This window comes from Xenopus tropicalis, chromosome 10, assembly GCF_000004195.4.
Source record: "Xenopus tropicalis strain Nigerian chromosome 10, UCB_Xtro_10.0, whole genome shotgun sequence".
In the NCBI taxonomy this organism is placed as follows: domain Eukaryota; kingdom Metazoa; phylum Chordata; class Amphibia; order Anura; family Pipidae; genus Xenopus; species Xenopus tropicalis.
Window position 1 is genome coordinate 14792561 of NC_030686.2, and position 25499 is coordinate 14818059.

Genomic DNA, 25499 nt, shown 5'->3' on the forward strand with positions numbered 1-25499 from the left:
AAGAAAGAGTCATGAGAAGAGTGTAGTGGGAGAATGGAGGCATCAGTTCCCTCCAGCAGTTTGCCTGACACAGGGCTCTGTAGGAAGTCAGCCGGAGGTATATGTGGGCAGGCCAGTTCTCTGAGACGTTGCATGTAGAAGGCCAGAGCTTGTTGGTGCCCAAGTGTGGAGTTTGTGATGCCCAATACCGCCGGTACTGTAAGAACTGCTGGCTGCTCCGGGTGTTCATTTGGTGAGGATGCTCTGATCTGGCTGGGGCAGGCATGCTAGGTCAATGCTTACAGAACTGTAGTTATTGCAGCGAATCAGAGGCAGACATCAGCTACAGGGCCACTAAGGATGCGGTGGTTAAGCCAAAAAAATGACCAGTGAAAATAGTCTAATACCCCAGGAAGCAATGCAGAGGAAAACCAGGGGGGTGAACACTCACTTACAGAGGAAGGCCCGGCTGAGTCCAGAGAGTGGGGGCAGGACAGCGAGGCACAGGAGGGGCAGGTTACCCCCCCAAGCCAAAAGTCCCAAAACAGCTTAATGCATCCAGGAAGTGATAACCATGTAGGGAATCCGAGGGGGGCAAAATAGCACATGAGATTCAATGAAAGTATCGGTATGCACTTGGGGAAATAACATTATTAGGCTACTCTAATTATATTTAATTACGATATATAGTTTGGTCAGTTGCCTTTGGGACCGAACTGTAAAAGTTATACTTATAAATGGTGCTTAGTGATATCATCAGTTATAATTGGAGTTTAGTGATGTAAGAGATCAAGAGGTTCCTGGTTCAAATCCAGGTGCCCCCTTCTTTTCCTTATCTTGCACAAAATCTAAATCAACCTTACAAAGTAATAATCTAATAGAGTGAATTGTCTGTCATAAAAATGGCTTCGCTAAAGGTTCATAATATGGGGGTATAGCTCAGTGGTAGAGCATTTGACTGCAGATCAAGAGGTCCCTGGTTCAAATCCGGGTGCCCCCTTAGCATCCTTATGTTATGCTGAATATATAAATCAACTTAACAAAATAATAGTCTCATAGAGTGAATTGTCTGTCTGAAAAATGACCGCTAAAGGGTCAGTATGTCAATATGTGGGGGTTTAAATCCGGGTGCCCCCTTCTCATCCTTATGTTGCACAAAATATATGGATTGATTCAGTTGTTAGGTATCATTGGCAAATACAATTCTAGCTCTGATACACTTTGTGTACTGTTTTCTTAAAGATGAAGTTTATATCGATATTTAATGTTGTATTTAAACCCTAAAAATGCAAAAATCGCCAATTAAATTCTATAACCTCTACTGTAAAGCTTCTCTGGCTTACCTGTGTAAGTGTAAGGTGTGTAGAACTGAGTTTTATTGCCAAGTGAAAATGAATGTTGGTAAGTGTTTGGTGAGCTTTTTATTAGACAGCTGTCAGTGATGTCTCTCTACATACAGGCTTTGGGTCAGTTATTTTTATCCTTGTTAGTCTAATACAGTGATACCCAACCAGTAGCTCGTGAGTAACATGTTGCTCACCAACCCCTTTGATGTTGCTCCCCGTGGCCTCAAAGCAGGTTCCTATTATTGAATTTCTGGTAAGGAGGCAAGTTTTGGTTGCATAAAAACCCAGTATAATGCCAAACAGAGCCTTCTGTAGGCTGCCAGTTCATATAGAGGCTATTAAGCAGCAATCATAGCTTTATTGGCACCCCCAGGAAACTTTTTCCTGCTTGTGTTGTTCCCCAACACTTTTTCCATTTAAATGTGGCTCACGGGTATAAAAGGTTGGGGATCCCTGGTCTAATAGATTGTTCATGTGCAGCCATATTGCTTAGATATAAGGTTACATTCCATATTCATTTAGGTATAACAGTGTAGAGGGGGCACCTGGATCTGAACCAAGGACCTCTTGTTCTGCAGTCAAATGCTCTACCACTGAGCTATACCCCCTTGCACAAAAATATGATTATTAAGCCACACAGGTGTGTTGTGGAATACAAGTTGAAACCAAACAGTGGGAAAGTGACAGTAAGGCCCTATTTGCCCATTCTTACAGTATGTACTTATGGCTCAAGTTGGCTGCACGTGAGCTGGAAACATCACATTATTATGTATTGGCAGCAATGGGATGCAGTGGCTACAGGTGCATTGGGCCATGTCAGCCCTCAGGCCTGGGCAAGTAAAGCATAATGCTTAGTATTATGTTGGGAGATGCACCAAATGTCAATATTTTGTTCAGGGCTTCTGTGGGTTTTGTATAATCAGATATAAACAACTCTGCATAAAGCATAAAAGAATATAAAGACGGGCTTCTCACTGCGCATGTAGTCAGATCTCTCTCTTTGGTTTAATATACTGCAGGGCTTGTGGCGCTCCTGTGTTTCAACCAGAGCCCAGGATACTTGCATTAAGGGGTGAGTATATATAGCCATTTACTATATTGTCTATGAATGTGACTGATGCGTTCATTTTTCCATTTTTTCTCCTGAGACCGGCTGCCGGCTGCAGTTTTAGTCTGCTGCTGCCCTCCAGTAGGAACAGCGGCACAACAATTGCTCCTGTCTGTCTCTCACTGATCTTAATGTTATTAAATGGAAATCGTTCTGGCTGTCACACACGGGGCAGTGACTCTCTAGCACCAGACAAATGCTTCCTTTTCAACAGAAATCCCCTAACCCCTAGTAGGTTTATTTGTTATTTTACAACAATGAAATAATAAACAAAACAAAATATAAGCAGGTTACATAAGTTGTGATGAGTTGTTGGTACATAGCATAGTTTCCCAGTTGCAGGAAGTATTCACCAATCTGTATTGTCGTGTATAGCCTATGTTGCCTTTCTGGTTACTCTTATGGGAACGTTTTAGACTGACTGGTCTAATGTCATCACAGCCTTATACCCAAGTCAACCCATAGTAGTTTAGTCAGTTTTCTTTGGACTCCATTTCACTAATGTCCCTTATGACTACAGAAGACAACCCTTCGAAAAGGGGAAAATTACCCTCCCCTCCAGTAAATCTATAAACCTTTTACAAACTCTTTTTGGCCCTTGCTGCTGCTGAACAGCATTGCTTGCTATAGCTAGGTTTATTATCCACAAAGGCCTTCAGCAATGATCTCCTATATGTCATTAGACTGTAACCATATTGTTTAGCTATAATTTTGAAATATATATTTCTTTTAATATAGTGTTAGGAAGGGGGCACTACCAAGCTATACCCCATTGCGCAGGTGTATGACAGTTAAACCACACAGGTGAGTTGTATAATATGAGCGGAAACCAAATATTGGGAAAGAGAGTGTAAAGCCTTGTTTGTCCATTTTTCAGTGTAAACATTCCCTTTGGTTTCACTTTGCATGTAGTCAAATCTCACTATTTTAATATGTTGCAGGGTTTGTGGCTCTCCTGCATTTCAACCAGAACCCAGAACCCAGAACCCATTTCAGGTACACAGAGGCCCACTAAGGCTAAGGTCACAGGAGGCAGCGTCTCTCTGCCTACATGTGCTTTGCTGTGTCTCTGCACTGACCAGCATGGTGTCAGCCAGTGTGCAGACAAACAGAGCAGATATTAGCGAGAAAATGCACAGTTGTGTATTTCATGCCAATATCCTAACCATGTGACAGCACCTTGCCATTTGCCAGATTCTACAGATTGCCTATCCAGGCATGCAGCAGCCTTTATAAACTATACTGAAGCTTATGAAGCAAACAGAAAGCTTATACTAATGCAAAGTAATAGCATATCACATTTTAATGCATATAAACCCCCACTTTAGTTTTTCTGTGCCTTTGACAATATGAATGAGTTCGTTGGCAAAGATTTAAGTTTTAGTAATCCATAAACAAAGCAATCTGGCAAAACGTACTGGTCTGCAGTTTTAAAGTAATCTTCCGACAGGCTGCTAGAGTAAACTTTTACCTACATCCCCTCTATACCATGATCGCTGTGTTGTGATTGGGCTAACGTGACTGTTGTTTCCACATCACAGCTGTTGCTCTTCCCTTCCACCCATTACCTAGGGGCAAGGAAACAAACCTGACCACCGACCCAAAGTCACTGCAGCATGTAGAATTTACAATCTTTGGTGGTTACACCCCACTTCAGGTAGGACCTGTGTTGAGTGAGGCCCTTGTGGGTCCCCTTCTACAGAGCGGGTCTGTTGAACACCTGGAGGATGAACCCCCAAGTCAGGCCTGACCTGCACATTTAGTGCCCAACTTGACTTATGCTGAATGAAAACAAAACCCAATAATAATGTTCCAGCATCTACTGGAAACCTTCTCACAAGATCGCAGGTTGTAATAAAAGTGAAGAGAGGAGCAACTTCCTATTAATCCCCATTAGTTTGAGAATGAGATGTTGGACAGGTGTCAGGATACTTTTTTAACTATTTTGAACCTCGGAAGCAGTCTCTGGCCGACTGTTGGCTGCACTGTATTTATAGATAGGAACCCAAAGGCTTGTGCCTAGGGCAGCAGCCTTAAGGGGGCGGCCCTGGGGTGCCTTTATAATTAAAGAAGTTTAAACAAAAAAAAAATATAAAACCCTCCCCAGCCGCCAGGGGAAATCCAGTGGTGCTGGGGGCTGAAATCATTTTACATTTACTGCGGCTGGCTCCATGCAGAAAATGATCAAAATACAAGACAATCTTTGGTACTGTCATTCTGGCCTTGTTCCTTTTGCACCAGAGCTGTAAATAGAGTACAACTATGAAATAAAATCTTTTGCTCAAACACTGCTCTTTGCTCTACCCGTGAGTCTATGCGGAGGTTAAGGGGAGCATACATATCCCAGACAATGCAGCGCAACAAGCAAAGGGAGCCCTGGAAGTAAAAGCACCTCAAAGCTCCTGTGCGCCCATTCAACCCGCACTTGGTACATTATGCCTGATACAGCAAAGAAAGTGCAACCAGCTTTTAAGAAGTTCAAGGTTAACTTCTATGCCTTGTTTCCCCATGGTATAGAGATATACAAAGGGAGAAATGTTAACATCACAGCAACAAAGATGTTTACTGCGGTGGAAATTTAGACTAAAAACAAGTAAACAATTTTTTCCCCACAATGTACGGTACAATGTAAAGAAGACGCCACAAGTTGTGAACTTGAACAAGGGTAAGTTTATTAATGTTAAGCAGAAAGTAACTTACATTCAGTTACATTTCGTATGCATTTTTCTAAACATTTAAACCCTTTATGAACCTCTTATGAACCTAACCTCTAGCTCTGTGTGGTGACCAATCAAACATGGCAATAATACTTCCCTGCCTAGTGAATTCATTGAAGCAGAACAAGTGAGAATCAGTGACAGAATTGCCTGGGCTTTATCGCATACACATAAATACTTCTTATCATAACATTTCCCACAACTTTCCCTACCAGATATTTTTTGGCTAGGAAGAGCACATTAAAACAGTTCAGGGGGGGATTTCACCCAAATAAAATAGCTAAACATTGTGTTCTAATTAAGGATAAGGTTCTGCAGAGCACCCCAACGCAGTGCAATAAATTACTCATAAAAATATTTTTAAATAATATATGACTTTAAAGTAAGCAATACATTTATTAAAATAACACCTCAGTAGAATGTATATGCCAAAATATTGAATGCAGACTAGATCTCGTGGCTATTTAATCTTTTTTAGGGCACTGGCACATTGTTGCCCGTCATTAATTTCCTCCTGCGCGGGTGACAAAATGTCCCAAATCCCCTTTTCACCTGTATTAATGTAAATGGCCAGTGTAATGGCATATGCGTCCCATATTATTCCTGTAATAGGCTGAAGTAATCTCGCAATGCGTATGCTTCCCAGTGGTGATTTACCTTAATATCAGCGGGAAGGAAACTTCGGACATTTTGCCACCACGCTTAGTCTGCTCCAGGGCTGGCAAAACAAAAATGTATATGAATAGTTTCATTAGGTTTGATTGTTTCTTAAAAATGATTAAACTGCAAAAATGGAGTGTTTTCTTTTTGGATCTAGAATATGGAGGAGAATTTTGTGCTTGAAGTTTTAAGACTTAACATTTATTACATTCATTAAACGTTATAATCAAAAATTTAATTCATTAAGATACCAAAGAAAAAATTAAAAACAATTCATATTTGTGCCACAGGAATTACCATCTCTAACTAATATCCCACATTTTGATATAATTATTCAATTCAATGAGGGGATAATCCTGGGTAAAGGTGTGCGTGTGTGACAGTTCATATATTTACACTTGCAGGTGTGCGGCGTCCACACTCTTTCTTCCCATACAGCTTGTTAACCCACCCCCCAGGCTGTTTACACCCGCAAGCAATCATCAAGTAGCAAAATTTACAGAGTGTGTTATAAACTCCATGGGTGCTATTTGGTGACGCATGAGGAAGCTGCTTAGTAGACAATATTGCGGTGTCTCACCCTCAGCTTCCCACATGACTCTAGTTTAGCCGCACTTTCATTATACCTAGTAGCGATCTCTTACTAGGAGATTAGGTGGATTCACCTGAGTTTATACCACACTCTATTCATTTTACTACATGGCGATTGCTTGCGGTTGTAAACAGCCTTGGGGGCGGGTTAGCAAGCTGTATGGGCAGCGTATTGGGGCTACGGACTGGCTGTACACCTTGCTAAGATGAAAAGACTGTTCTGATTTTACATCTGAGAGTGTAGTTGTAAAGTCAGAACAGTCTTTTCACCTTAGCAAGGTGTAAATATATGAACTGAATTATCAATTATATCTATACGTGGGATATGGTGTTCATTTTTTCTTTGGTATCTTAATGAATTTGCTTTTTGATTATAAATTTTAATGACTTTAATAAATGTTAAGTCTTAAAGCTTCAAGCACAAAATTCTCCTCCATTTTCTAGATTCTGTGAACAGTGGTAGACACCATGTCCATAGCTCTATAATTAACAACAATAAGCTAGTGTAGTTTATGCTTTTATCTTTTCTTTTTAAGGCAAGAATACTTTATGACTGTTAAGCATGGTTTGCTAGATCTGATTAAAAACTACTACCGTTTTAATTCACTAATTGAAAACAAGAAGCCTTACTCCAAATTCCCCTAAGGAGTTTTAATGAATAAATATTTTAAATTAATTTATTCTATACACAAACCAAAGACGGCCTTCAGTCGCATTGGTCCTCAATCAAAAACGTCCTTCTCTGCGTTAAATAAGTTTAATCAGCAGCCCTTTCTTGATTCAAGGTTGGGAATCTGAATCTAAGTATATAATATGGGAAATTATTGGGAATACTTTCCACCTAGGATTTAATTAATATGATACACAGTAATTGTCTTTGCATTACCACTGGTGTCGTTTGTTCTCTCTCTCTGTGTTGCATTAGTAGTGCAGCGCTGGTGTGGAACCAATGGTACGTGCACAAACTAAGAATGATGCAACACGCGCTACCACTTTGCTTCCTGTTCAGCCTGTACTGCACCAGCACTGCGCTACTCATATATTGAAAAAAAAACCATGTGGGGATGCAACTTTAGTACGACTGCATTTAACTGAATTTAACTATTCTGAAAAAGATATTGGAATACCCACCGAGGACAAGTTGGAAAATCTGTGGTAAAATGGCATGAAAACTAAAACACAAACCAAATCCACAAACCCACCAGATGCCCCCCCAGTATTAACCTGAATGATGTTTCCTCTGTAAGAAAAGAATTCATTAATATTGATCATTAATCTACAGTCAAATATGGAACCTTTTGACTAATCTATCTGCTTTGGCAATTTTGAAACAGTTTTTCTACAATAAAGTTTCTTCATGGATCTATTTCAGAAACTTCTACTTCTTCAAGGAACCAAAATATTTTGTTTCAACAGAACAAATGTCACATCCCAACACTGGTACTAAAAAAAGTGTAATTGTCACATTCCATCTTCACAATACTTTGATAGGGAGTGAACACAAACATGAACTGAGCATGGCTGTTATTCCTCTTCCTGGTGATTTGCCGTATTTGGCACAGCCTTTTCCAGATCTACCTTGCTAGTGTACACTGTTTTGGATGGAGTCATCTGGAGAGCGCACCATAAAGCCATTCGTGATTTGCGCGTAGCTGCTGACAGATTTTTGACAGAGGAAGCGAGGGCAATGACATCTGTGGGGAGAAAACAATATGTTTACTTCATAAAATGTAAAAAGTAAGGCACTATATTATATTATGCTCTTTTAGCATGCAAAGTGAAGCTTTGCACAAACCTGCAGTCTTCAGATTTGCATTTTTTCATTGGTCAGAGTAAAAATGCAGTTTGCAGTAACAGAAAAGTGTCAAAAGTGGATTTGGACTAGCAGACACTGATGACAACAACTTGGCTTTTTCTTGGGTAGGTTTGCCCTGCTGCAATGTTAGAAAAGTGAAGGAATAATAAAGAAAAATATTCAGATGGACAATCTGGTTCTGTGGACAGCAAGCATTCACATTGGTGAATACCAAAGTTGCCTTGCAAGGAAACTTCAGGCGACCTTGGAAAGCTGTAGCGATGCATATGTTTTCCCAACGGAGATTTAGCTTATTACAGAGTTACATTGTTAAGGTGGGTTGAAAAAAGACTAGTCTATCAAGTTCAACCATTTGAAGTAAACGCCAATGTACACACATAGACCCATACAGACCTGTCTATACACTCAGTTCTCAGTTATGAAGAAAGACTAGCCAAGTTGGGTTTGTTTACACTGGAGTAGATAGTGGATCCCAAAATAGTCAATCGGTACATCTGGATATTGTAAAGGGTGCTATCAGTGAAAAGGGCAGCCATCTTGAAGAAGAATTTGTGTTGCTAGAGGGTTGACACTTTCTTTGTTAAAAAATGCTGTATACTGTATGTCTTCAGTAAATTTTTACCAGGTCCCAAGAAATATAAACTAATCTGTTTACCTAGCTTAATTACCTCTCTCTTCCTGACAGCGAGACTCTCCTTGACACTGGCGATTTGATGCGTTATTAATTTCTTCCTTGCGGCGCACCTGTGTAATGTGGATTGCCTCCAACTGGCGGTCGAGTGCTGTGGAGATGTTAGCATGCAGTGGGGAACTACGTAGGCGCTCCATTTTCCCCAGCAGCGTTACAACCTGTAAGAATTTTGGATTTGTAAGATACAGCATATTTAACTCTGTACTAAGCTTAGTGTCCAATTCCATGTGCTTAAGAGGTGACACGATAACTATGCAGAAATATATAAGGGGATAATATAATAACCTCTCTAATGCTTTATTTACCAGTAGGTCCTTCCATTTAGAGGAGGTTCTGTTTAAATAATTTGTGAGAGCTTCTTTGCAGGAAGGGGTAGGTTGTAGAAGTGCAAAGTATTCATGAAGCTAAAAAGGGTAATTGTGACCTCCAAGGCAGCGAGCAAAGTGAATTAATCTATTGCAGAATAGCTGCAGGTCTATGTGCTTCAGAGGTCAGAGACCTGTAGCTGTCCTGTGGAATACAACAATGCTGCCTGCTGGCACCCAGGTGCACACTTGGCCATTCCAGATGAGCACTATGGGCTGCACTCTTCTACCCCTCAAGTCTCTTCTACTTCTTCTTGGGTGATAATTTTTTATGATGAATGACTTTTCCTTAATTAAAATGCTCTGTTTTAATATATACTGTATATATATATATATAATATTTTCTCATAGTTGAGAAACCAAATCCAAACAAAAAAAATAGTGTAAATAAAAACGGTGTTGAAATAAAAATATACATAAAAAGTGATACTTGCATATTTGATAAGGCAACATAAGTCCTTCCATATTAAAAAAGAAAATGTATCTTTCCTACCCTGGCATGTTCACGTAGCTGGTCCACAATCAGTCGGTCAACTCTAGAAGGGTTGGCACAAAGCCTTGGGATTGCAGTGTTGTTAGTGCTCGAGACCTCTTTGCCTGTATAGTTTGCTGCAAGAATAAATTCTGCCTGAAAAATAAATAAGTCTGATTATACAAATTGGTACATTGGAACATACTACTCAGTATAAGCCAATTTATCAATACAAATGTTTTCCAGAACAATAAGACACTTGGACTTTATATAGAGAAATGCATACTAACATAAGCTATTTTTCTCATATGCCAACTGTTGGTACAGGAATGACTTAGGGCAGTGCTGTCCAACTTCTGTGGTACCGAGGGCCGGACTTTTTCCGACCTACGTGGTGGAGGGCCGATAATGGAAGCCAGTTTTGACCACTCCCCTTTTTTAAACTGCACCCACTTGAAACCACACCCGTGTTATCACATGACCATACCCATATTAATGGTTGTAGTACATACAGTGCCATACTCTGCCTTCCCTACCCTGCCTGTGTGTGCCCTACTTTGCCTTGCCTACCCTGCCTGTGTGTGCCATACTCTGCCTTCCCTACCCTGCCTGTGTGTGCCTTACTCTGCCTGCCCTACCCTGCCTGTGTGTGCCATACTCTGCCTTCCCTACCCTGCCTGTGTGTGCCATACTCTGCCTTCCCTGCCTGCGTGTGCCATACTCTGCCTTCCCTGCCAGCATGTGCCATACTCTGCCTTCCCTACACTGCCTGTGTGTGCCATACTCTGCCTGCCCTACCCTGCCTGTGTGTGCCATACTCTGCCTTCCCTACCCTGCCTGAGTGTGCCATACTCTGCCTTCCCTACACTGCCTGTGTGTGCCATACTCTGCCTGTCCTACCCTGCCTGTGTGTGCCATACTCTGCCTGTCCTACCCTGCCTGTGTGTACCATACTCTGCTTGCCCTACCCTGCCTGTGTGTGCCATACTCTGCTTGCCCTACCCTGCCTGTGTGTGCCATACTCTGCTTGCCCTACCCTGCCTGTGTGTGCCATACTCTGCTTGCCCTACCCTGCCTGTGTGTGCCATACTCTGCTTGCCCTACCCTGCCTGAGTGTGCCATACTCTGCCTGTCCTACCCTGCCTGTGTGTGCCATACTCTGCCTGTCCTACCCTGCCTGTGTGTGCCATACTCTGCTTGCCCTACCCTGCCTGTGTGTGCCATACTCTGCTTGCCCTACCCTGCCTGTGTGCACACAGGCAGCATACAGTGACACAATGCTGTAACTGCTCCTACAGTCTGCACAATAAGTATATATTAAAAAACGTTTTAATTGCAGTACCACCTCAGTATATGTTCTTTTTGTAGTGTGCAGGGATTATTTGTGGGTTTCTACTGCCCCTTCAGTGTGTCTGAGGTGTGAACAGGGGAACAATGTGGGTGATTACAGCCTGAGCCTGAGGTGTGAACACTGCAGGGGGTGAACAATGTAGAGATTAAAAGGTGTGAACAACACAGGGGATTACATTTTAAAACAATACAGGGGGATTTCTTTTAGCGGATATGACGGCACCATTCAGATTAGAAGATGGAAATTCCATTTCATTATGTGAAAAGGATTTTTTACAGTTAAAGCTGTAAAGTTGTAAAACTCTCTACCCAAGGCTGCCTGATCCATTAGTTTCAAAAAAATGGCTGGATGTCCTTTTAGAAGATGAGAAAATACAAAGTAATTGAAATTAGCTCTCAGTACATAGTTAATACAGGGACTTGTCTAAAAGCCATTTTGGCAAATTTTAGAGGCTGCATATGCTTTTTTGCCTTCTTCTAGATCGGGGGTCCCCAACCTTTCTTACTCGTGAGCCACAGTCAAATGTAAAAAGACTTGGAGAGAAACATGAGCACCATACAAGTTCATGGAGGTGCCAAATAAGGGCTGTGATTGGCTATTAGGGGCCTCTATGCACCCTATCAGCTTACAGGGGCTTTATTTGGTAGTAAATCTTGTTTTTATTCAACCAAAACTTGCCCCCAAGTCAGGAATTCAAAATAACTACCTGGTTTGGGGGCACTGGAAGCAACATCCAAGGGGTTGGTGAGCAACATGTTGCTTCTAAGCCCTTGGTTGGGGATCACTGCTCTAGATCAACTAGCAGTGGCGGAGGATTAATTTAGGCAAGCATGTTAAACCTGATGCATGTATGTTTTCAACCACAATGTTACTATGTAACCTAATTAACTAAAAACAGAAATGCCTTCAGTGAGCCATATAAACTATAAAGTGCTGGGTAGGCTGCAGAGTGCAAAAAAATGGGCACGAAGCCCATAAGAATATGTTTTTGTGCTCCAGAATTCAGCACAAAGGCCACCACTTCTCCACTGAATGCCTGCATTTGGCAGTGCTGTATTTATGAGGGGTCCTTTGGGGGCAGTACATAGGTGTCCCCGTAGATGCCCACTAGCTTGCATAGTCACTTATTCTGCAAACAGAATTCAGTTAAGCAAGTTTTGGTTTCAAGTGTGGCTAAACCAAGTAGGTTTCAGTTTATTACAATGCTGGATTACATTTCAAATGCATGCTTTAGGGTAGATGGAAATTCTAGGGTTCTCTGTAAGAAAGCTGCTGGCCATTATTTATCAGGAAAAGTAAAACTCTTCATCTGTGGCAAAAGAATGATTTGTTTGATTTTGATTATTCCAAAAGCTCACACTCACAAGCATCTATTCCTGCATTCCACAGCAGGAACAGACGCAGCCCATTCTTCCCTTTCGTGGTGTACTCACACAGGCGCATGTAAGCACTGAACTAAAGTGGAATGCAGCATGTTGCGTTTCACCTGCAGTCACTGCTTACATGTGCCTGAGTGAGTAGAGGCACATACGGAAGAATAAAATGCGTTTCTTCCTGCACTTCCCTGGGTGGAATGCAGGAGCCCTAACTCTACTACAACAATTAAAACTAATTACTGACTAATTATTGGCTATTATACTTACTTCACCTGTGCAAATTTGCAAATTTACACAAAATATGTATCTAAAATCTAATATGGCTGCATTCAGCAGCCCAATAAGTTTGAAAGAAAACTTTCTTATTTCTCCCAAATATTTCAGTGTTTTCAATTCTAGTTTCTGACAGAATAAGATACATTAAACTGCATACAAGAAATCATGATTGATCATGCAAGCTTAAACTGAATTTCTCATATTTTTCTTGCCTTACCTGTTTCCTCTCTTTTTGCATTTCTCTCCACTGCTCATAACACTTATCCAGGCAAACGTGTAATTCATTGGAGGACACGTTCCGGGGCCTTAGCGATTCACGGATGCCGAACATTGGTGACAAGGTAGAATACTGTGGTTCCCCATATATCAAATCATTGAAGCGAGGGTTCAGTCTTTTAATATCTTCAAAAGGATGTGATTCACAGCAGTCAATGAAAGGGAGAACAGAATGGTCCAAAGGATGTGGAAAATAAGACCTCATATTGGTGAAAGGCATAGGATGAATGACACTAGTCTGTGTGTCACCACTCCTCATAAGGGGGTCGTAAAAGCATTTGACTTGAAGAGGGTTACATTTATTGATGTTAACAGCCTTTTTATTACCAGTACTTTTTTTTTTGTTTTTAAACTTCACTGAATTATCAAGCAAAACCTCAAGGTGCTGCGTTATGTTTTCTAAATTCTTTTCCAATTCATCACACTGTGTGCTATGCGGTTTCATTTGGAAGCCCTGCTTTCCAATGTCAAATACACCATAGGGGTATGAGGAGTTTTCATGCAACCTATTAAGTAGCTTAAACTCTTTGCCTGGCACAAGATTATACAGACTTTCTTCTCTTTTGTCCTTCTGGTTTCTGTCTGTAGTACAACAGCTGCACCCAAAGGTTGGTGTGTGCTCTTGGGAGTATTTCTGGAACACTGAAGCAGTATTTGGAGTGAAAGAGGGTGAACAAACATTGTTTTGGGCACGTTTTTTTTGAATAATAGCTGAATGACTGTCAGTTCTCATCATTGTGCCTTGATTACTCATACAGTTTCTCTTCATCCATGGAAACCTGACTGAATCAGCATCCACTGAAGAAGCAGATGCCAGGCTTGTAAAATTATGTGCATTGTGCTTAGACTGCATCTTATGTACGTTATTTGCAAAATAGCTGCTGCCTCCATCTAGAGCAAGTGTTTTCAGTGTAAAATCTGGTTCAAGCCTACAATCAGGCACAAACATATCTTTTGCAATAGGGTTAGCTGGATGTTCTTGGGGGTCTTTTGTACATTTATAATTCTGTTTAGTAGTTGTAAAATCATCAGTTTTTGTTTGGTAGCCTTGCTTTGCTTGGAATATTCTAGAGTAAATACTATCCGTAGTAAATAGTTCAGATGATCCATTAAGAGACTCTTTGGCATCTTGAATGCCATACTTTGAGGTGTTAGTTTGTTTGCATGCCACAGAATTTAACATGTCATACTGACTAATGTCACCATCATTACAATGTCTGTTATAAGAATTATATAAATCTGTTCCCTTCTGTGGATAGTCTTTAAGATATCCTGTTGATTCAAATGATGGAGGGAAACAGTATTGCTGCAAAGCCATGTTAGAGTTGTCACTGTAATAGCCTGCATTATCAGTCCTGCTTGGAAAAAGTTGAGTTTGGCCTACGCCACTCAAGCCATGACATGTATCCTCCAGTTTTTGCATCCCATGACAGGGAATGGAATCTGTAATGCACCTATTTTGATATGTAATGGATGGCTCTGTTTGTCTTTTTGTTTCTGGAAGTAGGTCTTGCTGATAAGGAAGCCTGTTTGTGTTAACTGGCCATAGTGATTTCAAAATGGAAGAGCATGCCCTGTCAGAAACACAACGTATAGACCATATCAGATGTAAAACTTGATTTCTAACTGTTTATGCACTTTCTATGCACTTCCTTTATTTAGTTAAAGGGGTAGATCAACATTAAGTTAACTTTTAGTATGTTATAGAATGGCGAATTCTAAGCAACTTTTTAATTGGTCTTTATTATTTATTTGTTATAGTTTTTTAATGATTTGCTTTCTTCTTCCAACTCTTTGCAGTTTTTAAATGTGGGTCACTGACCCCAGCAGCGAAAAACAACTGCTCTGTGAGGCTACAGTTTGATTGGTATTGTTACATTTTGTATCTTTTTTTTTTTTATTCAGGCCCTCTCCTATTCATATACCAGGCTCTCCTCCAAACCACTTCCTGTTTGCTATGGTAAAGTGGACCCTAGCAACCAAATAGCTGCTGAAACTCCTGGAGAGCTCCTAAACTGAAAATGAAATAACTAAAAAACTACAAACAATAAAAAATGAAGACCAATTGCAAATTGTCTCAGAATGTCACTATTAACATCATAAAAAGTTTATTTAAAGGTGTACAACTGCTCTTTTAGCAGAATAACAGTTTGACTACAATTGCTGTTTCTTACCCTTTATCAGAACAACCATATTGCCCTACATTCACATTATGATAATTTGGTTTTAGAATAATACAAACCCTTCAGCAAAACACGGCTGTGTTTGGTCTGGTTCTTCCAGAATGTTAGACACTAATCCATAGAGATCTGACTCGCTTCCATTCTCACACCTCTCAGCTTGAATCCTAAAAAAAATTATAAATAGTGTCTAATAACAGCTTAACTCAAATTAAATGCATCCATTTTTTTTTTTATTGTTACATATACAACATAATATCATAGGAAAGTGCTTTGACAAATTAAGGTTAAAGTGATCACTGGACTGAATGCTAAGGATGAAACAAGGACTCACTTGGTCTTGACTTGAGGGTGGCCTGATGGCTGTGTCTCTTCCCCACTGGCAGACCATGGTGTGTAAGACAGAAAAGCATCAACTATGTTCTTGGAACTTTCCAAGGGGACAGTAAGGGCTGAAAAGTCATAATTCTGACTTAGGTCTAATATGCTGTTGCTCTGAAAAAACAACATTAAAGAAATTATATTTTCAGGAAGGCTATTAGTGATCTGGAAATAGGCAGGTGCAACTAAACTGGTTGATGAGCAGAGGTTGTCAAAGATGGGGTTGTTTTCTCTGAAGAAAGGCCTTACAATGGAACTGGATTACATTTTACAAATATGGGTACATTACAGACAGCAGGGGCTCTTTTTTCACAGAGAAGAGAACAAATGGCCGACCATTTCTCCGCTCTCTATTTTCTACTATTAACCCTGAATTGCAGGCAGAGGTCTGGCGTTTTGATAGGGCACATAGAACACTTGGCGCCAGACCAGCCAACGCCACAACTCCCAGAGATATCCTAGTGTATGCATTATTTTGAAAGCAAAGAGAGCATCATGGCTGGTACACGTAACACAGCTTATGTGGAACATCAAGGAGATAAAATTCAGATTTTCAATTACCTTTCTCAGATAACACTAAATAAACGCAGAAATCTACGACCAGTAACCCAATCGCTAGGAGAACCCAAAATTCCATATCAGTGGGGTTTCCCCTTCAAGCTTGTGGTGACAAAAGGAAACTTCCAACATATCCTCCAGGACCCCACTCAAGGACATCAGTTCCTCAAGGAATTGGGCCTCCAGACAACCAGGACCCAGTACCGTTCCCCTAATCGCAAGAGACACCAATCAGAAACATTGACACACACCTGGGAAAAGGTCCCTTATACTGCACCAAAAAAGCCAACTTGAAAGATACCACGTCATTCAAGTATCTCTCCTCCGAAATCCCTCTTCTCCACCACCTGGATGTCTTTCCCAGCCAAGGGCCTTCTTTCTCCCTTCAGGAAGGAAACCATGTATACCAACCCCTTGGGACTTCACACATCCACTCTGTTGCTGCCTGAACACTCACCGTTATACTACTTAGTAGAGGTCGCCAGGCTGATATCTTGCCAAACCTTCAAAGCCAGAAAACTGCCTATATTTTTGGCTTGCTATAACACGATGATCTGGAAAAGTTATATTTTTCTACATTACTGTTATTGTTCTATATATTACATCATGTTTGACCACTCTTTTATATCTGTTTGGAGGAGTACAACCAGTTAAGTTTTTCATTACACATCCGAAAGTATAACAAGCCCAAGCCTGCTTGGGAATCGATTTATCTACTCTATTGTAAACGTTCGGGCCATTTTCACCTTGATGCAACAGCACCCTATAGGTGCCAAGACAGAGGTTTACTTTTCTCTTAAATATCTACAATGGTAAAAATTTTGACTCTCAGTGTTAATGGTTTAAACCAAGTTATAAAAAGGTCAATGGTTGTTAGAGAACTATATAAGCTTAGACCAGATATAGCCTGAATTCAGGAGTCTCATTTCAAAGCCTCTGAGAATCAAACACTCAAAACACAAATGTATCTAAAAATATGTCAGTAATTCTGCCAAAAAAAGCAGGTCTCATAACCTTGATCCATAAAGACTGCCCGTTTGAAGCCGCTAAGGGCCACTAAGCGCCACTTCCTTATAGTTGAAGGATCTTTAGCAGAAAACCCCTCACAATGGCCAATATATATACAACAAATAAAAATCAACCTCTATTCCTTACGACTGCTCTTACTAAAGCCTGAGCGAATTATCAATCTCCCCTGAGGTGAGTTTTGACTACAATTTAGTGATCCCTGAATTAGAGAGAAGAAAAGGTAAAAACTAAGTAAGCTTTATTAGACTGGTTTATTTAAATACAGCTATAAGCACTCACAGAACAGCTGCTCTGAGTCCTCTATCAAAAGAAACACAGGATTTCTTGTCTCCTTTTTTGTAAAACATGTTCTTTGGTATCAGACTTCCTCTCCTACAAAAATCCTTCATTCCTGGGGCCACAGTCTGCAGTTCTCTCCTCTCTTCCCTTTCTTGTTCCCCCATCCCTCAAGAATTCATAAAACTCACTCCCCCCTCCCTTAGGAATGTGTAATCTGAGCTACCGACAGCTAGAGCTGTAGCAGGAAGCTAGGAAGACCAAACTAACATGGCAACTGCAATCTTAAACAAACGGAGGGAACTTCGAGGGCTGTTTACTCAGGTATGATAAATCTTTCTGCAGAATAAACATAGCATTCTAGGTGGCACTAATGTGGCAAATCTATTGACAGTAAAATGCCAAAATTACTTTCCTTCTCCTTTAAATAGAACTATAGTTCCACTAAACTGTATAAATAAGAATTAATTCTGAAAAGCAGGTATTTTGCTAATGGTTTTCAAAATATAAATGATTTATTATTGTGCTACCTCAACATATTTGCCTTCTGCAAACAAATCAAATGCGCTTGCAGGGGGGCATAATTACTCTGTATAAGTACATTAGACAGGATTAATGACAGATAGGGGGTGTTCTTTTTTCCCATAAAAACGATTACATCATGCACCATTATATTAAATAAAAATGACATCTGCAGAACAGGTTTGTTCCATTAATTTATTGTTCTGCTGGGCAGCGCTGTGCACATAAGTAGTGCTAGAAAAATTAAAATATACTCACACAAAAAGGTGGCCCAGTTATCTTACCAATGTATCATATATATTATATATCAGTAAATATTGGTCTTTTACCTTGAGCAACCATTTTGTGTTGTTCTGTGTGTCAGAAAATAATAATAAAATAAATAATGCAGATTCTAACTGTAAAATAAAGAAGTGTGAGAGTAAAATGCACAGCTCTGTCCCCCAACACTATCTTGCCCTACTCTACACACTATGCCACAACTACAGCCCCTTACCTTGTCATCATCTTGCCTTACTATGTTAAATACACATAGTTACAGCACCATCCCAGGACCTCAAACCATACGTCACTGACTGCCCTTGGCTGAGTCAGCACCAGGCCACCAATTGATGAACCTGAGCTAAATGTAAACAAGCTGCTATACATAAAGAATTTAGTTCCTTAAAGTCATATGAGCAAGTATAAAGCGCTCTGCTTATCTGCTCAGCTTATCTGCCCATGTGTGGGCCCAACCTGATGACCTATATATAGATTATCACCCAATAGATATCTGGGTGAAAATCAGACAGATATCTATCAGGTAGGTTTCAAAATGCAATTGGAAGGTGTCCCTCTCCTGACAGGCCTGCACAGGTGACAATGATGATCTCCAAGAATTACATTTGTTTGCATTTGGAAACCTCAACAAACAAGCAGATGTTATTGTGTAAGGGCAGCTTAAACAAAAACTTCAACTGAAGACATAGCTTATACATTACCTGTAATTTGTAAGAACTGAATAATGCAGATGATTCTGACACTAGGCTACTGTTAAATCCCTCCATCAGTTTCTGATTTCCACCTGAATAGCTCAAGCACTGGCTGCTTCCACTGAAGATGTCTTTATGCTTAATAAGAGAGAGATGATTATTAGCTGGATAGTGATATGCAATTACTACAAACCATTATTCCTTTTCTGTAAGGAATAATGGTTTGTAGTAATTGTAGTAATTGTGGTAGTTGAAGTGACACAGTAGTAGCTTTGCTCCTTTAGACATTTTGCACACAAACCCCTGAGCCACACTGAGCTGTATCTTGGCCTACGAGAAACAGCCAAACCCCCTGCCTGTGCCTGCTCTGGTGTCAGCATTACCAGACACAGTCAGCCTGTGTGTACATTTCACTCCAAAATCTGCTCTGTATTTTTGCACACATGCTAATGGAGTGCTGCTTGGGGTCAGGGAATGGATGATTATCAAGGTTTTAGTGCCATCTTGTGGATGGGCGCTCAAGTGCAGTGTAATCGCCTCAATAATTTTGGAGCAATTTTTGTTGTTTTTATTTAATGTATGAAAAGCTTAAGTCAATACTCCCTGTATACACTGCTCTTGGGTGCAGCAAAACATATGAATGCCACCACCAGCAGCAAATTGTGTTGTGCTGTAGGCACAAATGTAATAAACAAATAGAATCAGTTAGCATGTGCTTACACAGTGAAAATAGCTTCTTGCAGCCCCAGGTGCACGCTGTACCCACTGCCCGGGCAAATAAATACAAAAATGAAGAAAACAGCAGCACTTCGGTTGTTTTGAAAAATGTGAATCTTTACTCAAGTGCCAAAGGCAATGTTTCAGGCTTCACTCCAGCCTAATTCGGCATTGGAGCCAGAGAGATATTTGAGGGATGAAATACACTGCAGTGGGATGCTGTCCATTTCAAGATCTGTTTAATTTGTTATATATGTTATATGTGATACATGCCACAGGGCACTTATTTTATTATATTGTATACATAGGCACTTAGTTTGCATTGCATTGTGTGCACTAAATATATTCACAGAATATTATGGGTTAAATGGAGGTGAATATGGACTGATCCTCCTCTTCCTGTGGGTATTTAAACACTTGTTTGTATTTGTACTAATAGGCTTGATAAAGGGCTGGAGTGAAGCCCGAAACGTTGCCTTTGGCACTTGAGTAAAGATTCACATTTTTCAAAACAACCAGAGTGCTGCTGTTTTCATCATTTTTGTAGGTACAAATGTAGGCACCAAAAAAAAAAACATTTCACATCACAGCCTTAGGTTAACATTTGATACAATGTCTATTAAGTGTTTCTAAATAGTACTTGCAATGACCTACCCCTCATGCTACACATCTACTGCAAAAAAAGCTTAAATATTCAGAGAGTGCTACCCTAACTAATTTTGCAATTTAATTTATGGGACCAGGAAACCCTAATTCACAGAGGGAGTAGGAATTGTTATTATGTTATTGCACCCCCTCCAGTAAATTAAAAAGTTATACGTTTTTTCCTAGGGCTGGCACTTCTTTTTGGGAAAAACTTACTGGCCCAGGAACTTTTAACAGCGCTACATTTAAAGATCTGCTTGTTTGGTGAGGTTTTTAAATGAGTGGATCTTTCCTTAATATGCCCACCTTGAGGCAGGTGATATTCAGCCAAATAAACAGATCACCTTGATGGGAAACGCAGGCCATTAGAGGGAGGACTACATTAAGGAGCCAATATGGTTCTTCATTTTTAAATCTGGACATTTGTTCGCTCAGATATCAGTCAGACAGGCACATCAGAAGGCCCCATAAACGAAGCAATAAACTTTCCAGTTTAGTCTGGAAAGACCAAATCGGCAGCTTATACCTGTTTTTAATTTTAGTCTTCCGCAAAGACGTAAGTCTAAGCAAGATAATGGGACTTGCCTGCTACAGAAAGTTCCCAGCCTTATGCATTTTCTTCGATACAGGAGCGCTGGCCTGGGGAAAAAATGTAATCATGGTTTTCTTGTCCTTTCATTTTTTTTTTATACATGACCCTAAGTGACTGTTAATTAATGAACCAGGAAACAGAACCTGTGTTGCTTGGCACTCTGCACTGGGCTCTGGAAGGAATGTGTTGCATCCCCTTATTGCGAATATTGTGTTGGTATGTGTGTTTGGGGGGGGCAAAGTAACTAAAATTTGTTAAGAAATATGCTAGGCTTAGGGAAGCTGCACCGCCCCTACACTTCAAGTGGGATGGGCAGTCAATTATTGAACTTTCTACTCCTTTAGCAAATAAACACTACAATATCAAAGGGGGTAATTCACAAGAGCACATGTGGATTCATTAACCAATGGTAACGGGGGATACAAAAAGAAATAAGTTTGCATTGGGCACCACTGAGCCTGTAGCTAACACCAGCAGTGTAACTATAAAGGAAGCAAACCCTATGGTCATGGGGGGGGACCTGGACTGTAGGGTCAGCTTTCTCTATAGCCACGCTACTTATAGAAAAGGTGTGTGCCCGCTGCCTGTACCGGCAGGAATGTGTGCAAACTTGAGTTGGGGTGGGGCAAAGAGTCAGGGTAGGCAGCGAGGGTGCAGGGAAGCAGCGAGGCATGGGGCTGGGACAGTTGCTGAGCGCCAGGCCCCTCTGAAGATTTTTCGCAGGGGGGCCTAGCGGCAAGTTGTTATGCCACTGGCTAACACCTATAAAAAAGGAAAGAAAACACTGTTCTTTAACTTCTGATGGGACATTAAACACAGTTATTTTGCCTAATTGCAAGAAACCCAAGTGAGAGGCAAACTCTTCCAGACATGAAGCTAATAGCCATTGTGTTTTGCAACAGGGGGCACATTATTTATCATAATACACAAGTTTCACAGTCATGTAACACAAATGACATCACTAAGCACCGCTTATAAGGATATAATTTACAGGATATTTGTGTATTATATTCTTATAATACACCAGAGCCATGAATATCCTGTACATCATATCCTTGAAAACCAGGGCTGTGGAGTCAGAGTCGGAGTCGAGGAGTCGGAGGCAATTTTGGGTACCTGGAGTCGGAGTCGGCAAAAAATGAACTGACTCCGACTATTACTAAATTTAAATGGAATAAAAAAAAAAAATAAAGCAAGTTTAAATGTCCCAATTCACAAACATTAGCATTTTAAAAACAGAGGAGTCGGAGTCGTGGAGTCGGAGTCGGAAGTATCAGAAACTGAGGAGTCGGAGAATTTATCTACCGACTCCACAGCCCTGTTGAAAACAGTGGTTAGTGATGTCATCAGTTATAATGGCGTTTGGTAATTTCTTTCACATGATTCACCGGAACTTGTGTATTATAATAATGTCCCCCCCCCCCCTTGAGGATTTTTGACGTCACCTTGGAGTTCCATGACCTTTATATAAAGTTATGGAACTTCTTGGTAACTAATAATAGTAACAGTAATAATATCCTTATATTTTACAATAGGGGGGTACTTTATTCACTATATAAAGGGTGTTTAGTGATGTCATCAGTTATAATGGTGTTTGGTAAGTTCTTTCACATGATTCACTGGAACTTGTGTATTATAATAATGTCCCCCCCTGTTAAATATGAGGATGTTTGACGTCACCTTGGAGTTCCATGACCTTTATATACAGTTCTGGAACTTCTTGGTAACTAATAATAGTAACAGTAATAATATCCTTATATTTTACAATAGGGGGGGTACATGATTCACTATATAAAGGGTGTTTAGTGATGTCATCAGTTATAACCAGTGCTTAGTGATGTCATTTTTCACTTTACTCACTGAAATCTGCCCATTATTACACACCAGGCTATCACATACTTTAAACACCCTAATATAATAGTTAATGACTCTGTGAGATATTATTTACCTGGCACTTATGAAATGACAGAGGCAGGGCCACCATCAGGGGGGCACAGGGGGTACGATCGTCCCGGGCCCGGGCGTTTTTAGCTTTAAAGGGGGCCCGGCCGCGCTGGAGTGTCCATAGCTCGGGCCCCCTTTCATCAAGCCCGGGCCCTGTCTTTAGTTGCGTCCTCCGTTACATCTTCGCTTTTATATGATTGCGCCCCGTACGTGTGACGTCAGTACGCACGGGCGCAACCTTATAAAAGCGAAGATGTAGCAGAGAGCCGCGGCAGATCTGCAGGGTCTGTGGAGGTGGAAGGTTATGAAAGTGACTTGAATAGCCATTGTGACAACATTGTAGCATATTTCCAGAACTTTGTTACAAGAAGTAAGTGATGTTGCTGGCAGGCAGAATCTGGAAATTGTGAAAATTTTTCCTCACAATGCGAGAATGCTGGCTGTCCAACGCAACATATAAGCACACTTTGTGTAAACTACAAGATAATAGCCTCAAAGCCCACACACTCTGCTCATACAGCTGGAGGAAGCGTGGAGGCCCTGGCGGAAGCTGAAGGATACTTGGGGGGCCCTGGGGAAGCTGAAGGATGCTTGGGGGGGGCCCTGGGGGAAGCTGAAGGATGCTTGGGGGGGCCCTGGGGGAAGCTGAAGGATGCTTGGGGGGGCCCTGGGGGAAGCTGAAGGATGCTTGGGGTGCCCTGGGGGAAGCAGGATGATGCTGTGGGGGAGCTGGAGGATGCTTGGACGCCCTGGCGGAAGCTGAAGGATACTTGGGGGGCCCTGGGGGAAGCTGAAGGATGCTTGGGGGGGCCCTGGGGGAAGCTGAAGGATGCTTGGGGGGGCCCTGGGGGAAGCTGAAGGATGCTTGGGGGGGCCCTGGGGGAAGCTGAAGGATGCTTGGGGGGGCCCTGGGGGAAGCTGAAGGATACTTGAGGGGGCCCTTGGGGAAGCTGAAGGATGCTTGGGGGGGCCCAGGGGGAAGCTGAAGGATGCTTGGGGGGGCCCTGGGGGAAGCTGAAGGATGCTTGGGGGGGCCCTGGGGGGAAGCTGAAGGATGCTTGGGGGTGCCCTGGGGGAAGCAGGATGATGCTGTGGGGGAGCTGGAGGATGCTTGGACGCCCTGGCGGAAGCTGAAGGATGCTTGGGGGGGCCCTGGGGGAAGCTGAAGGATGCTTGGGGGGGCCCTGGGGGAAGCTGAAGGATGCTTGGGGGGGCCCTGGGGGAAGCTGAAGGATGCTTGGGGGGGCCCTGGGGGAAGCTGAAGGATGCTTGGGGGGGGGCCTGGGGGAAGCTGAAGGATACTTGGGGGGGCCTTGGGGGAAGCTAAAAGATGCTTGGGGGGGCCCTGGGGGAAGCTGAAGGATGCTTGGGGGGGGGAGCAGGAGGATGCTTGGACGCCCTGGCGGAAGCTGAAGGATACTTGGGGGGGCCCTGGGGGAAGCTGAAGGATGCTTGGGGGGAGCAGGAGGATGCTTGGAGGGGCCTGAGGGGAAGCAGGAGGATGCTTGGGGGGCCTGGGAAGAAACAGGAGCAATGATTTAGGGGGTACCTTCCCTGGCACCAATGTTTAAGGGGGGCCCTGGCTACCAATGTCTGTATGTCTTTTGTATTGATGGGAGGGGTAACTGGGGGAGGGGCCATTGGGGGTGTGGGAGGAGGGGGGCCCAGAAATTTTTTTTGTGAGGGGCCCCGTGATTTCTGATGGCGGCCCTGGACAGAGGTGCTGAGCTACTGCTCATAGTGATATTACTATTACACAGGGGGTGTCAAATAAGGAAGTTTCTGTTCGCAGCCAGTAAACATTCCCACAAAACATACCATAAAAGCCTTGGCACAGCTTTATAAGTCATACAGGTGAGTTGTGGCACATAACTAGCGGTATCTGTGTAGCTCCTCACCTCCATAACTCCAGCTCCTCGCCCAGTCCCCTCAGCTCATCAACCTGACAGAAGCGCGCAGCCTAGAGACGCCTCACAGCCAGCGTGGGCGGGACCGCCTTGGCCCCGCCCCCATTGCCCGTTAATTTAAAGGGTCGCAGGGTTAACCTCTAATGCCGACGCCCCCTTCTCCTGCAGGGTGAGCGCTCATTGGCTGCACTTGTTGTCGCTGGGAGGTGCTAAGAGAATCCGCTGCTTCGGGGTTTCCTAATTGGTTGCGCGTCTGTAAGGCGTATCTTTACTGAGTAGGTCTGAGGCACTGCTGATAGTCAAATGACTGGAGCTGTAGAGGCTATATACAGTAGATATGATGTCATATAACATTTAGATATCTTTCTAGTAGTGCTGCTCCCTGTACTGCTGAGGTACAAATAAAAGGCTGGTTGTATAGTTCAGTGACATCATGGTGTATCCTGTGGTGAAATATGGAGGAGAATGTCTACAGGAATAAACAAGGCAGCCAGAGCCTGAGAGAAATAATGGGCACTTCATTTCCACAGTGGCACAAATGTGTTCAAATACAATGAAATAAACACAAGTGCTTAGTGCCAACAGGTTTGGCCGTGCCCGTGAAAGTGAATGAGAGCCCATTGTGTCCCCTAATGTGCACAGTCTGTATTTTGCCCCCAACACATGTAATCAGAGAGCCCCAAATACCAGCTAAGGCCAGGGCTTGTATTACCAATGGCTGGTAAATTTCAGCCCCTTTTTTGCCCACTTACC

The 25499-nt window shown here is 42.0% G+C and overlaps 1 protein-coding gene and 1 non-coding gene across 5 annotated transcripts; one reads left to right on the forward strand and one right to left on the reverse strand.

The window, feature by feature from the left end:
* The first annotated feature begins 907 nt into the window (after window positions 1-907).
* On the forward strand, window positions 908-979 carry trnac-gca. Its single transcript has one exon. It is a non-coding gene; the product is annotated as a tRNA-Cys (tRNA).
* Window positions 980-5083: 4104 nt separating this feature from the next.
* On the reverse strand, window positions 5084-24861 carry LOC100496184 (meiosis-specific coiled-coil domain-containing protein MEIOC). 4 transcript variants are annotated; one of them, XM_002941544.5, is made up of 8 exons: window positions 24738-24860; window positions 18951-19079; window positions 15539-15699; window positions 15267-15371; window positions 12966-14598; window positions 9767-9901; window positions 8886-9066; window positions 5084-8095 (listed from the first exon to the last, which is right to left on the reverse strand). In XM_002941544.5, exons 1-8 carry the CDS (start codon window positions 24741-24743, stop codon window positions 7926-7928), a joined length of 2520 nt encoding a protein of 839 aa, XP_002941590.3. In that variant the 5' UTR covers window positions 24744-24860; the 3' UTR covers window positions 5084-7925. The 4 variants fall into 4 exon arrangements, with proteins under 4 accessions (XP_002941590.3, XP_017953378.2, XP_012808317.2 ...); XM_018097889.2 differs by having other exon boundaries at window positions 24658-24747; XM_012952864.3 differs by having other exon boundaries at window positions 8011-8095; window positions 8873-9066; window positions 24738-24861.
* Between the last annotated feature and the right edge of the window lie 638 nt (window positions 24862-25499).

What these genes read in the sequence shown, in the direction of transcription:
- LOC100496184 (XM_002941544.5), bottom strand. An exon ending in CAGCCGTGTTTTGCTGAAGG is followed by an intron (nt 14,599 to 15,266) that starts GTTTGTATTATT and finishes TGTTTCTGACAG; the next exon opens with GGCATGCTCTTCCATTTTGA. An exon ending in TCGCTGTCAGGAAGAGAGAG is followed by an intron (nt 8,096 to 8,885) that starts GTAATTAAGCTA and finishes TTCTCCCCACAG; the next exon opens with ATGTCATTGCCCTCGCTTCC.